Below are 12,949 nucleotides of genomic sequence, written 5' to 3'. Positions count from 1 at the left end.
GAGTAAGAAGAGAGAAAAACATGCTCTAGCAAATTTATTCAAACAGAAGACAGCTTTCATTCATAGATACTGAAGGAAGGTGTGTTCAAATGTTCTGATAATGTAAAGTGGTATCTCTTGCATAACACTTATTTAATATTCAGAACGCTCTCCTTTTATGCCAGTAAAGCTTAATTAGGGAAACTGTACTTACTACCTGACTCCTCTGGTAAGAAGTGATGTGTTCTTTTCACCCAGAGTTCCCAGTATGTACAATGTGTTGCTGGATGTCTGCAGCTGATGCTCAGGGTCAATGAATACCGCTTTGCATGGGTAGAAGCAGATGGAGTAAATTGGTGAGCACCTATTTCAATTCATATGAATATACATGCACTTACAAGTAGTGTATTCCCCAGTGACTTTTTTTGGAATAGAACTCTCTTGTAATAGACAGCTGCTCTGTTTGCGCACAAGAGAGATTTGTTTTCAAACATTAACAGAGTCAAATAGACAAATGAAACTTACACTGTTGAGGCTTTAATGCAACTTTGCTGTTCAAGAAGAGCTGCTTAAGTATGTATCTGAACAGGAATATAACCATTTGTCTTCAGCTGAAGATGTTCAGTTTCTTTTTTTAATAGAACCAGGACTAATGAAATGAGTTTCTGCTAATCATCCTAGTCTTTGAGTTTGGAATTCTTCTGTCTGAAAATATTAGGGAAAGAAGAAACATTTTCTAGAACTAGGACCAATTTCTTTCCACATATGGCTTCAAGTACATCATTCTTTTATTCAATTCTCCTAATAAATGACTTTGCATTAGACTAGGATTTCAGCACTAATCTTATTTTAAAAATGCTTGCCTATAAAGAATTTTTCTGCCATCTATGCCTCTACTGGGGATGATTGGTACATAATTTGCACTTTAATGAAAAATACTACTTAACACAGAAATGGAGAAAAATCAAAATTCCTAGTGAAGTGTTCTTCAAGTGATGTTCCTATGTATCAAGTTGACACTGCTGAAACCAAGGAAGCTTTTAAATCAAGTATTAAAGTATTACCATAAGCCTATGTTTCACCATGTTTGAATTTGCCTTAAATTTGATAGGAATGATTTTGAATATAGATTCTTTTTCAAATTTTAAATTGAGTTAGATATTTCAAAATGGATCTGTAAATTGCTTATTAAATTTTCAAAACTTCAGCTGAGCAAACCTTCTGCATGAGGTCTTCTTGAAGATCTTGTGATACTATTCATTTCCTAGCAGTACTTTGTATATATTTATATCTATGAGCCATTTTCTGAGAACTTGCTATTAAATAATGAATACTTCAGCTCATTTCAGACTCTCCCATGGACAAGTACAATTAAAGAACAAAGTTCAATTTGTGTAGATTTTGTTTTGTTTATTTCTTCTTAAGTCAGAAGGAGTAGCTGAGATTTCTCTGTTTCTTCCAGAATGACAAATAATGCTTTAAACATACCAGTAGAAAAACTGTGTTGATGACCCAGAAGATGGATACACTACCACATCAGTTCAAATGGGAAAAGCTGCTTTATAGCTCTAAGGCTGAGAAAATAACCATCTTTTAAAAAGATGGCTTTCTGAACAAGCTGCTTATACAGTGATAAAGAGTGATGCTGGTTACTGTGAAGTGTGTGTTGTATGCTCGTCCTCAGTAGCTCTTTCCAATAAGTTTTTGTTACCATTTCTTTTAATGTTTCAGAGTGGAACAATGCAACCTATGTAATCATTATTTAAAATTAAGTATGTACTATGTCAATTTTTTAGCATCATGGGTGTCTTGAGCAACAAATGCGGTTTTCAGCTCCAGTATCAGATGATTTTCTGTGTGTGGCTGCTGGCGTTTAGCCCTCAAATGTGTGAATATCTTCGTCGGTACAATATTGTCCCAGTGCTGTCAGATATTCTTCAGGAATCTGTCAAAGAGAAAGTAACCAGAATCATCCTTGCAGCATTTCGGGTAAGTATCTGTTGACTGCAGGCCTGCTGTGCTTCTCTCACAAGTTCCTAGGTCTCAAATGTTGCTGATGCACAGCTATTTCTGCTGGACCATATCAATAAGCTGATTGAAAGATTAATTCTTTGGTGGGTTTTTTGTTGTTGTTGTTTAGTATTTTTTTGTGAACATGAGTTTTTGCTACAGGTAATATACAGGCTATTACTAGTAATAGATATCTGCTATTCAATGCCTTCTTAAAATAAGATTGACTATAAAACCCAATGTTAACACAGACACTAGTAATTTTAACACAGGCGCTAGTAATTTCTCTTTTTTAATTCAAGATTCTTTTTCCTACTGTTACTACTGTAAAACCCTGGAGTTACTAATAGCTGATAAATTTTACCTTGTGAAGCTTTAATTAACTAAATATTATTTTGAATACATATGTTTGTCCAACTGAGAAATTATTTTTATTTATTAGTCCAAAAATCTTTTCTTGATGCCTCTGTAAAGGCAGATGAGAATACCCATGTAAGAGGGATTAGTTGAATGACTGTGTCTGCATTACCTGAAAATTCCTGGTCCTGTTTAAGATAATTAGGAAGAACTGAGTACAAAGGCTTAATGTTTTCATTGTGAGAGTACCATTTCATGTTCATGGCTGCTACTAGTTTTATGTGCATGCTTGCCAAGTGTCTTGTGATTAATACAGGAAAACTGTAACAACTTGTAGTGCTGTTTTCAAGCAGCACTTGGTATCCTGAATGGGTCTTGGAAGCTGTTTAGTTTTCCTGGATGTGGATTGTGTTCCAATACTAAGTGTTCCAAGCACAATAGAATGGGGAGAGGGACATTGTTGGTTACTAGACTTGCTGATTAGCAATGCTAAGCTGTGTGAAGGTGCTCTTTACTTGAAAACATCAGCCACTGAAAGATTTGTGGATAAGGCAGATCATAAAAATCTGTTTGTCTTGTTGAAGGAGTACAGTGGTATGAGGTGTTCAGCAGGACCTGTTCTTACTGTTCTTGCCCTGTAGATGTTGTGTTCTTAAAGATCTTAATGTTAGGATTAAGCAGGAACATATAACAAGACAGATTGGAAAAAAAATTTAAAAGAGAAAAACTGAGAAGCTCAGCAGTTTATATCCAGTTTCTTCCTATTCTGAGGTCATAAAAAGTAGGAGAAATAATTGCTAGTTCTTAGATTTACTGTGTTTTGCAAGAGGAGACAAAAATGAAGCTAAGTTTTTTTAAATAAAGGCTAAGAAAGAATAAGTTGTTTCTGTTACAGGCCTGGAGGAGTGAAACTTAGCTGTTTCCTTTCTCCAACATTAAGGACTTGTGTTGGCGTGAAGATGAGTTGTTAACTGGCAGCCAGGAACATAATAGATTAGAAATTAAGACATCAGAGCTGTGAGTTCTGAAGCAAAATTAATATAGGTGGCAGAGGCAAAGTAGTCCTTTTCATGTATGAAGTGCCACAGTATCAGTTTGTGGGGGGAAGGGAGTTGAATAAAAGACTAGGCTTGATGATTCCCCAAATCTGTCTGTGGATTACTGAAGATGCTTCATGAGTCTTGGCAACTTAGATGTCCTCTCTTCTGCTTGATTTCTCCTAATTTGACATATTTCACTTTTTTGTCAAGTTAATTGCCTGAAGTATATAACTGCAAATGTAATAATTTTTCTATAAACCAACAAGTATTGGGCACTCCTCTCTTTTTGAATCTATTTTCTCTACCTATTATTTTATCCTCTCATTTTTCACACTGTTATTCTCTTCTATATCTGTTTCCAGCCTTGAACTAATCTTATACCTTAAGATTTTGTTTTTAATTACTGAGTACAGTAATTTCACAACTATAAGGCACACCCTTTTGACTAAAATTTTCCCTCGAACCCGGAAGTGTGCCTTATAGTCCGGTGTGCCTTATCTGATGTACAAAGTTGCGAAATTTGCCAAACTGGAGGTATGAGCCGTGAGCCGTGGGGGAAGCCGGCAGTGCCACGGCAGCCAGCTGGAGGTGAGCCCAGGGGCCCGCGGCACTGCCCCTGCTGGGTGAAGGCGGGCCAGGGGGCCTGCAGCACTGCTCCTCTCGGGTCCAGGTGGACCTGGGGGCCCATGGCTGCCGGGTGAAGGCGGGCCCAGTGGCTCACGGCACCGCCCCTGCCGGGTGAAGGCAGACCCGGGGGCCAATAGCTGCTGGGTTGAGGCGGGGCCTCGTCCAGCAACCGTGTGGGGGGAACTGGGGGCGGAGCCTCGCTGCAAAAAAAAAGTGCGCCTTATAGTCCGGTGCGCCTTATCTGATCTACAAAGTTGCGAATTTTGCCAGCTCCCGGGGGGTGCGCCTTATGGTCTGGTGCGCCTTATGGTCGTGAAATTACTGTAGTTTACTGACCCATTCTGTATAGTCATATGTTTGTGTTTTTACTTTGTTAATATATCCTTTCAAATTCACTATGAAGACCTTGAGTATCTCACTATGCTATGAGATAGGCAATAATATTTGGAATAGCTTCCACATCCACTTGCAATTATCTTAACTAGGAGTTCTTTGGAACCTTTATCCACCTGCTCCTTGAACTAGTTGAATTGTCTTATTTAAGATGCATTAATTTTTTCCTTTGCTCTCATTAGCAGTTTTAACTCCAAGTAAATCAGCATGCTTTCTGTGAATTACCTTTTAGTTCTCATGCTGAAGTAGAAGCTGGGGTGGCTTTTTTTTTGCACGTTAAAGCTAACTGTATATGACCATTAAAAGCAGTAATATGACATATTTAATTTGCAAGTTTTAAAATTGATTTGCAGTGTTTTGGCTCATTAACTAATAGGATGTCTGATATCAAAGAAACCTCAAGTGTAATAGTTCTATGACAAGAGCAATGCAGTCAAATTCCTTCTATATAGTTTCACTGCTTATTTCTGACAGATGTTTAGTCTTCTTTATATGAACACATGTTCTTTTTATTAAGGACTTTGTCTTTTATATGAAATTCATGTTTTCAAAAAATGCAGGTGGCCAAAAAGTGCAGGTGGCCAACTCTGATTGAAAAATATAATTGAAAGCTGATTAAATTGAGTAGAAATGCAATGAATTAATGATATTGGAACTTGACTACTGCATTATGTGCTCATCATTCCAATCTTACCTACAAGCTTCTGTTTAAATAAAAATGTCTAGTTGAAATATTTCTGCACTTGAAAAGAGCTAATCTAATCCAGATAGTAATTTTGAATTGGAAGTAAGACTTCAGGTTATTTTTTTAAAGGTTCTCTGCTTTATGCTATTTCTGCACAGAAAGCTAAAATGATAATCCAAGATAAAAGTGGTTGCTTATGGTGGAGGTTCTGATATTTGGGATATAAGTCTGTACTTTTTCTTTGAAGTCTTTGCAGTCACCTCAGTTTCACATGGAAAATATTCATAACAGGTGAATTAGTACTGTCTATTATTGGAGACAGAGATAATTTCAGGAAATGGTCAGTTTTGTCACATATTGATTTAAAAAGTTCCAGTGAGAATTTCTTTAAAATAGTGCTTCCTTTCAAAGTAGTCTGTTCTTAAACAAGATAAATGCATTTTTACTTCCCTAGAATTTGTTAGAGAAATCTACTGAGAGAGAAACTCGCCAAGAATATGCTCTTGCCATGATTCAGTGTAAGGTTTTAAAGCAGCTAGAGAATTTGGATCAGCAGAAATATGATGATGAAGACATCAGTGAAGATATCAAATTTCTACTGGACAAGCTTGGGGAGAGCGTGCAGGACCTTAGGTATGCTTTACAGTGTGCACTTTAAAAAATGCAGTTATGTGAATGTTAATAGAACCCTTTCCTTTTGTAAGGCTAAAATATCTACAGAATTAGGATATGTAGATTCTATTTAGTAAAACAGAGCAAACAGAGATGTGCTGGTTGTTGGTTTCCTATTGTATGTCAATATTTAGAGGCTGAATAGAAGATAAATATTCACTTATATATGAGATCTTTGTAACTGAGAAGTTGTTAAAGGACTCAAAAGTGTTCTTAAAGGATTTCCAGTTAAAACTGAAGTCTACCTGATTAGAATAAGTTCTACTGTCCAGTTTAACTCAAGTTTTTGCTAGTGCTTACCTAGTCTTTGGTCTTGTGCCTAAATTGAAGAGCATATTGTAGGTAGTGTCAAAGGTTTAATTGGATGGAAGGAAAACACTGAAATTCTTGACTGGGGAACTTAAAACATTAAAACATTTAAAACCCAGCAAAACAGAGAATTAAGTTCCAAAATGTTGCATTTGTGCAGCTTGGTTTATTTTGGGGTTTTTTGTTTGTTTTGGGGTTTTGTTTGGTTTTTTTTTGGTTTTTTTTTTGGTTTTGTTTTAAATTTATTTCCTGGGAACTGTATTTTGGGGCAGATACAGGGTTGTGTTTGAAAGCAGTTTTTCTTCTTGTCTCTCATGCGTTTTCTTACTTACAAAATGGTGAGACAGGGAGCAATTCTCATGTCTGCAGAGCACTGACTTCTAAATGTGTCATAGCAATTTGAGCTCCAGCTTTGTTATGGACAGGCTTGGGGGTGTGGTTCAAAGTGTTTGTAGAAGCTTGACCAATATCTCATTTGGGTCTTGTCTTGCAGCTCCTTTGATGAATACAGCTCTGAGCTCAAGTCAGGAAGACTGGAGTGGAGTCCTGTGCACAAATCTGAGAAGTTTTGGCGGGAGAATGCTGTAAGACTAAATGAGAAGAATTATGAGCTACTCAAGTAAGTTTTCAAGTCTTGAATCATGTGATCCTTTAATATTTTCTGTGTATAAATGAACCTGAATTTACATTTTAACACAAAGTAGTGTCAAGAATGAAAGCAACCTTCTTATTTTAGAATGTATAGTTTGTTCTGTTCAAAACCAGAATTTTTTATATGCTTTTACTGATCAACATGTATTTATGATAGAGGGAATATCCGTTGCTTAACTTGCAAGCAGGTTTTATTTGATTAAAAACGTTTTTACGGTATCTTAATCTTAGTTTTGTACTGTGTAGTGATGTTGATCTGAGTAATGAATTCCTATCTTGGATATTTGGGAGTTGAAAGTTGTAATACTGTTCCATGACAAATTTGACTCAATGCATTATGTTGCAATATGTCTATTTTGTGTTGGGACTCTGAAGTACCTAGATTGTCAGATGAGGTGAACCTGAACTCGTGTTTATTTGCAATCAAGGACTGGCTGTCTGGCCTGTGAAACTGTGTCCTGAAATGATGCTTGGCTCTCAGTTATTCCATATTCATTGTCATTAACTGATAACACATGGTGTTCTTTCAGTTCAGGGCTTACTAATAAGGGCCGTATCTAACAGAATTCAGGAAGTCAAATGCAGCATGTGAGATGCTAGAAGACATGGCAAGAGCAAGGTGATCCTGAGCTTTATGTGCATTTCAACTGGCCTGACACCTCACCAAAACTGTCTGATAAATTCTTCTCTGAGTTCAACATATTGCTGAATATAAGGATTATAGACTTAAAAATTTTAGATGTTGACAACTGTGGTATGAGGTTTTAGTATTTCCTGTAGTGATTACAACGTTTTGCTGTATTTATTTTTCCTGGTTCTGGGATTTAATTTCTTGTACTAGTGCTGCTACAAAGACAGTGATCTTCAGTAGTTCTTTTAACACATCCCCAACTCTCAAAAAAACACCCCTAAAAACTCAGGACCACAACACCAAACTGAACCAACCAATCCACAAAAAACCCACCCATCCTCCACCACAATATAATGGGGAGATTCTTGTACCTCAGAACTTCATTTTTTGCCTGGTAAAGCATTTGACAGACAGTCCTTATTTGCTTTGAGCCATATAATTTTATTTTTCCTTATCTACGTGCTTATTAGTTTTCTAAATCTAATATACTACTGTTAAATATAATTGCTTTCATACCTTCTGCCATTACTACCTCCTTTGATGTTGGACTTGTATTTTGTTCAACATCATTATATGGACGTTTGGTGTCTTCTGCTCAGTGTTACTATTCAAGTTTCTGCTTCCTCCTCTTGTCAAAAGTAGGAGTTCTTTTCATTTGAGAAGTGCTTTCTCTGTCACTTTCTGGCCTCTAGGGGAGGCAGTGGCTGTGGTAATTTAATTTTACCAGAATGTTACTTTTTAAAATTCCAGTTGAATTTTTAACCTACCTATTTCAGCTTGTTTCTAATTTTCTCTGACTGGAATACATTTGTCATCTCACTAAGCATAGAATACTCTAATTTTGCAGTGATCTGTATGTTTAACCTTTTCAACTATGCCTAACCTTCATAATCTGTGTCATTTTCCTCCCTTCTCATTATTGGGTAGAGAACAGTGTTACTTGTAGCTGTTTTCCACTAAAGATGGTTCAACTACTTACAGTAGTTTCACGAATACAAGCCGCACGGAGTATAAGCCGCACTTCCAGTGCCTCGACAATGTTGCTGTCTTTGTCAATAGATAAGCCGCACCCCGAATATTAGCCGCACTTTCGTTCGTAGCGAGAATCTGTGCGCAGCTTTCACAAATTGGCCAATTAGTAACAGGATCGCGGCATAGCGGGCTTTACTGGCTCGGGGCGGGGCCAGGAAGGCTCGGCCCGCTCATGGTTGCCGACGGGGCCGGCCGGGTGGTGCTGCAGCCGCCGCTGGGCTCACTGGCCCCCCTCTCCCGTCAGCACCGCCCCGCTGCCGCGTTTGCTCGTCCTGCCAGCGGGCCAGCCGCCGCCGCCGCTGCGAGGCACGCCGGCCGCCCTGCCGCTGAGTTTACTCGCCCTGCCGGCGGGCCAGCCTCTGCCGCCGCTGCCAGGCACGCCGGCCGCCCCGCGCCATGTTTGCTCGCCCGGCCAGCAGGGCTGCCGCTGCTGCCAGGCTCTGCCGGTGGGGTGGCCGCCGCCAGGCTCGCCGGCCGCCCCCTCCCGTCTGCACCGCCGCCGCGTTTGCTCGCCCTGGCCGGCACTGTAGGCCCCCGCACCGCCGGGCTCCCCCACGCTGCTGGCCCCGATTATGCTGGGCTTCCCCCGCTGCCAGGCAGCCCCACCCGCCAGCCTTCCTGCTTCTGCCATGCTCCCCTGCACTGTTAGCCCCAGTTCTCCCGGGCTCCCCCGCCATGCTGGCCCGGGCTCTGCCGCCCCCCCTGCCCCGCCCTGCTGGCTCAGGCTCAGCCGCCCGCCCCCCACACTGCAGGCCCCGCCTCTGCCAGGCTTTCCCACCTCAGCCGGGGCCGGCCGGGCTTCAGCTTGGTTTGGGGCTGCCGCGGGCTCTCACTTCCGTGTTGGCAGCTTTTAGAATATTGTTAATGTATTAGCCGCCCTCGAATATTAGCCGCACTTCCGGGTTTCCACCAAACTTTTGGTCAAATTGGTGCGGCTTGTATTTCTGAAATTACTGTAATTAAAATTGCAGACAGTATTTCTATGCATGTGTTTCTATGCATGCTAAGAGAATAACGTGGTACTGAAATAATTTACAAGGCAGTATAGCTTTCATCTCAGTCTTTGAGTTAGGACAGAACTGCTTTTTAATGAAGCTTATCTAGAACTCAAAACTGTTGGTCTTGAAGCCAAAGTATAAAAAAAAGAGAGATTTTGTAATCCTTGGTTTATAGATATTTGTGTATGTAGCTCGTTAAACTGACTCTAGTGAATACTTAAATAATTCTGTTAATTAGGGCAGGTTCTCAGTTTCATTAAGTACAGCTACTTGTTTGGAAAAAGTTCTAGCTTTACTATTTGGGTGACTTGTAAAACATTTTTATGTTTATGGGCTTTGTTATTTTAAGTTATCACTGATTAAAAAGCCCTCAGCAAATAAGAAAACCAAAACATAAGAATAAAAACCAACTCAAAACCTGGGACTTCATTGTTTCAAATTCTTTCCTAGAATCCTGACAAAACTTCTGGAGGTTTCTGATGATCCGCAGGTGCTGGCTGTAGCTGCTCACGATGTGGGAGAATATGTACGACACTATCCCCGTGGGAAACGGTAGGAAAATGCCAGTATGTTGTTATCCTAGGGAGTAGCTGGAGTATATTCTCTGCCTGTGACATTTTCTGCTTATTTATATTAAAATATTCTATAAAGGAGTTGCAGATTATGCTTGAGTTTTATTCATTGGGACAAACTAGATCAGATGAGAAACTGCAAACTGGATCTTTGAGTTAATGTATTTCAATGTCTGTTAACTGTGAAGGGAGCCAATGTTTAAAGAAAGTATTGAATGCAATGTTTAGATTAAAGCAGAAACCAGAAGATATTGGAAGAACTACCAAGAGTTTAATCAACATATAATTTTTCCTCTCTGTTATGATTAATTGGACTATAATTATTGGACTTAGGGTAGCCATGGACTATTTCAACAATGATAAAGACTGTTCTGTGTCTTAAGACTACAGAGAAGTTTTTTTCCACAAACAATTGGTGTTGTAATTTCAGTGATACACAGATTCAGTTGTCACTCTCCCATTTAAGCATGTTTTAGCTACACAAATACACATTTTGGTGAAAGCTTTCATGTTAATTATAAACCCAAATTCCTGTTGAACTACACACAGACATTGCAATATTTTCCTGGTTTAAAGGCTTGTGAGCAAGTATGTTTACTGAGTAATTGCACTCTAAGGTAGAGACCAATGAAGCAGAAAGAAGCCTTTCGTTTTTCCAGGAATCTGGCTCATCATTCACACAGAGGGACATGTGACTTAATTTTTGTAGCAAAGAAGCAATCTGTTTCTGGTTTCTGCACAGAGTGTCATAGTTTAATCCCAGCTGGCAGCTCAGGGTCCGTACAGCCACTTGCTGTTTCCCCACAGCAGGACAGAGGAGAGAAACAAAAGTAAAATTGAGAAAATTTGTGGGTTGAGATAAAGACAATCTAATAACAAAACAGAGAATTAATTCACTGCTTCCCACAAGCAGGCAGGTGTTAAGCCATCCCAGGGAAAGCAGGTCATCATGCATAATGGATACTTGGGAAGACAAACACCATCACTTGGAATGGCCCCCCCCTTCCTCCTCCTTCTCCCAGTTTTATGTGCTGAGCATGTTGGCATATGGTATAGAATATCCCTTTGGTTAGTTGAGATCAGCTGCCATGGCTGTGTCCTGTCCCAAGTCCTTGTGCAGTGCCAGCCCCCTTGCTGGTGGCATGAGGAGCAGAGAAGGCCTTGATGCAATGCAAATGCTGCTCAGCAATAAGGAAATCAACACTGGTTTTAGTATAAAGACGAAAATTAACTATCTCAGTTAGAATCAACTTAGAATCAGATAACAATGGCCATCTAGCCTTGTTGGGAATTTCATGAACTCCTTTGTCCAGACCGCTGTCTTGGACAACATGGACAACAGAGTGAAACTTCAGGCCACATGTATGCTATCATGATGTGTTGACTCTAGAAATACTCACAGCCCTCATAGTTTTGTGAGCACTGGAATGGCATTTGGAGGAGAGGCAAGATTATCCTTCAGTAAGATGGAAACTAATAGTGCTACCTGCAAGTGGGAAAGCTGGAGGACTGGCTAATATTGGTTGTTCTTGCTTTGTGCAGCTCTTTATATAAAATCATTTTATTACATGTTTGCCATAATCTTTAAACAGCTTGCATGCATTTACCTGAATGTCTGGGCTAGTATGGCCAGGCAGTTGCTGGACCAAAGCTATGAAATCAGAAGAGTAGATAAAGAGGACCTGTATCCTTCTGTCTGTAGCTGGGAAAATGTATAACTCTGCAACTCCACTCAGCTCCCAGGCTATTAAGCCTATTCAGCAATGTGCCAACCCTCAAAAGCAGTGGTCATCAGCAAATAAAAAGTGTCCTAGATACTATTCTAACCCACATTCTTATCTCAAATTCTAATTCTTTAGCTGCTTTCTGTTTACAGACTTGGCTTATGTATCCATTCCAGCATAGTAGTCCATTTCTTATGTTTTTTTGATATATAGACATGTACTGCTCCCACGTGTGATTGGTATTTCACTCTCATTGCATGACTCACTTTAAGAATGGATACAGTTCCTTGGTTTAGAAGAGTAGAAGAATTCAGGTGTCTTAAATACTTTTATTTCTGTAAAGTGTTTATTGTCAACTCTTAGCTGGATAATCCTTTGAAGGTTGCAGAGATGAATTGGATACTGAAAGTACTTGACTTCACCTGCTGCACGCACTGGAAACCTAGTGCTTCAGTTCTGACCAACTTTTCACTTTGTCTGAAAAATAAATGTTTTTTAATGAAATACTTTGTTTTTGCATGGCTGTTCCCCAGTGCTTAAATAATTTAAAGTTGCTTTTGAAATTACACACTGTAGACCAAATTGTTGAGACAGTAGCACTGTGGGTTTCTCATGAGGCTCACCAAGATGCATTTTCTGAAAGTGTAACAACAGAAATAAAGTATAGCACTGGTGCTTCCTGTCACTAAAAATAAATACAGGTCTCCAGCACAGCTTCCACGTGACCCAAGGGTTACTGTTATGTACAATCAACACTTAGAATTTAGTGAATGTTATGAACGTGGGCTTTGTGTTTGCATGTATAAGAGATGAACACATAGAGCCATTCTCTTTCTTAGGTTAGATTCAGAAAAAAAACTTGCATTCCCTTTTTCACCCTGGCTTTTGGATAAATAGTGTGGATTTTATATTTGTTTCCTGCTGTAACAGTCTAAATTGTATTAATTTGTCTTCTGTGTCTTCTTTCTCCCTCTAACTGGGTCATGTTAAAACTTGAATCTTCAACATCCAGAAGCTTTTTTGAAATGCCACTGTTTTGGTTTAGTGCAGTGATGTTACAGGGAGTGGGCACTGCAGAAGATACGCACATATAACTGTTCTACTGGGCTCTGTTACTTCTGTAAAGCAAGCAGCAGTTGAGGAGAGGGGAAACTAAATGAAGTGTTTTGGACACATTTGGAAATTAAAGGAACATGATTCACTGTCAATCTTCTTTACTGTTTAGACCTTTGGGTTAAAAACCCATGGCTGGGAAGTGACTTGTACCTG

At 39.5% G+C, this 12,949-nt stretch overlaps 1 protein-coding gene across 1 annotated transcript in view; it reads left to right on the top strand.

Moving 5' to 3' along the window:
- ATP6V1H (ATPase H+ transporting V1 subunit H) overlaps positions 1-12,949 on the top strand; it is a 50,418-nt gene that overhangs the window by 22,026 nt on the left and 15,443 nt on the right. Inside the window, exons 8-12 of the mRNA XM_033063308.1 lie at positions 238-335; positions 1,776-1,968; positions 5,546-5,724; positions 6,566-6,691; positions 9,835-9,936. Of these exons, the coding sequence (XP_032919199.1) occupies positions 238-335; positions 1,776-1,968; positions 5,546-5,724; positions 6,566-6,691; positions 9,835-9,936 (698 nt within the window). The remainder of the gene's footprint in view (positions 1-237; positions 336-1,775; positions 1,969-5,545; positions 5,725-6,565; positions 6,692-9,834; positions 9,937-12,949) is intronic.

This window comes from Catharus ustulatus, chromosome 1 (assembly GCF_009819885.2).
Source record: "Catharus ustulatus isolate bCatUst1 chromosome 1, bCatUst1.pri.v2, whole genome shotgun sequence".
NCBI lineage: Eukaryota > Metazoa > Chordata > Aves > Passeriformes > Turdidae > Catharus > Catharus ustulatus.
Note: the sequence above shows the minus strand (reverse complement) of the source record. Positions and strands in the feature narration are given on the sequence as shown.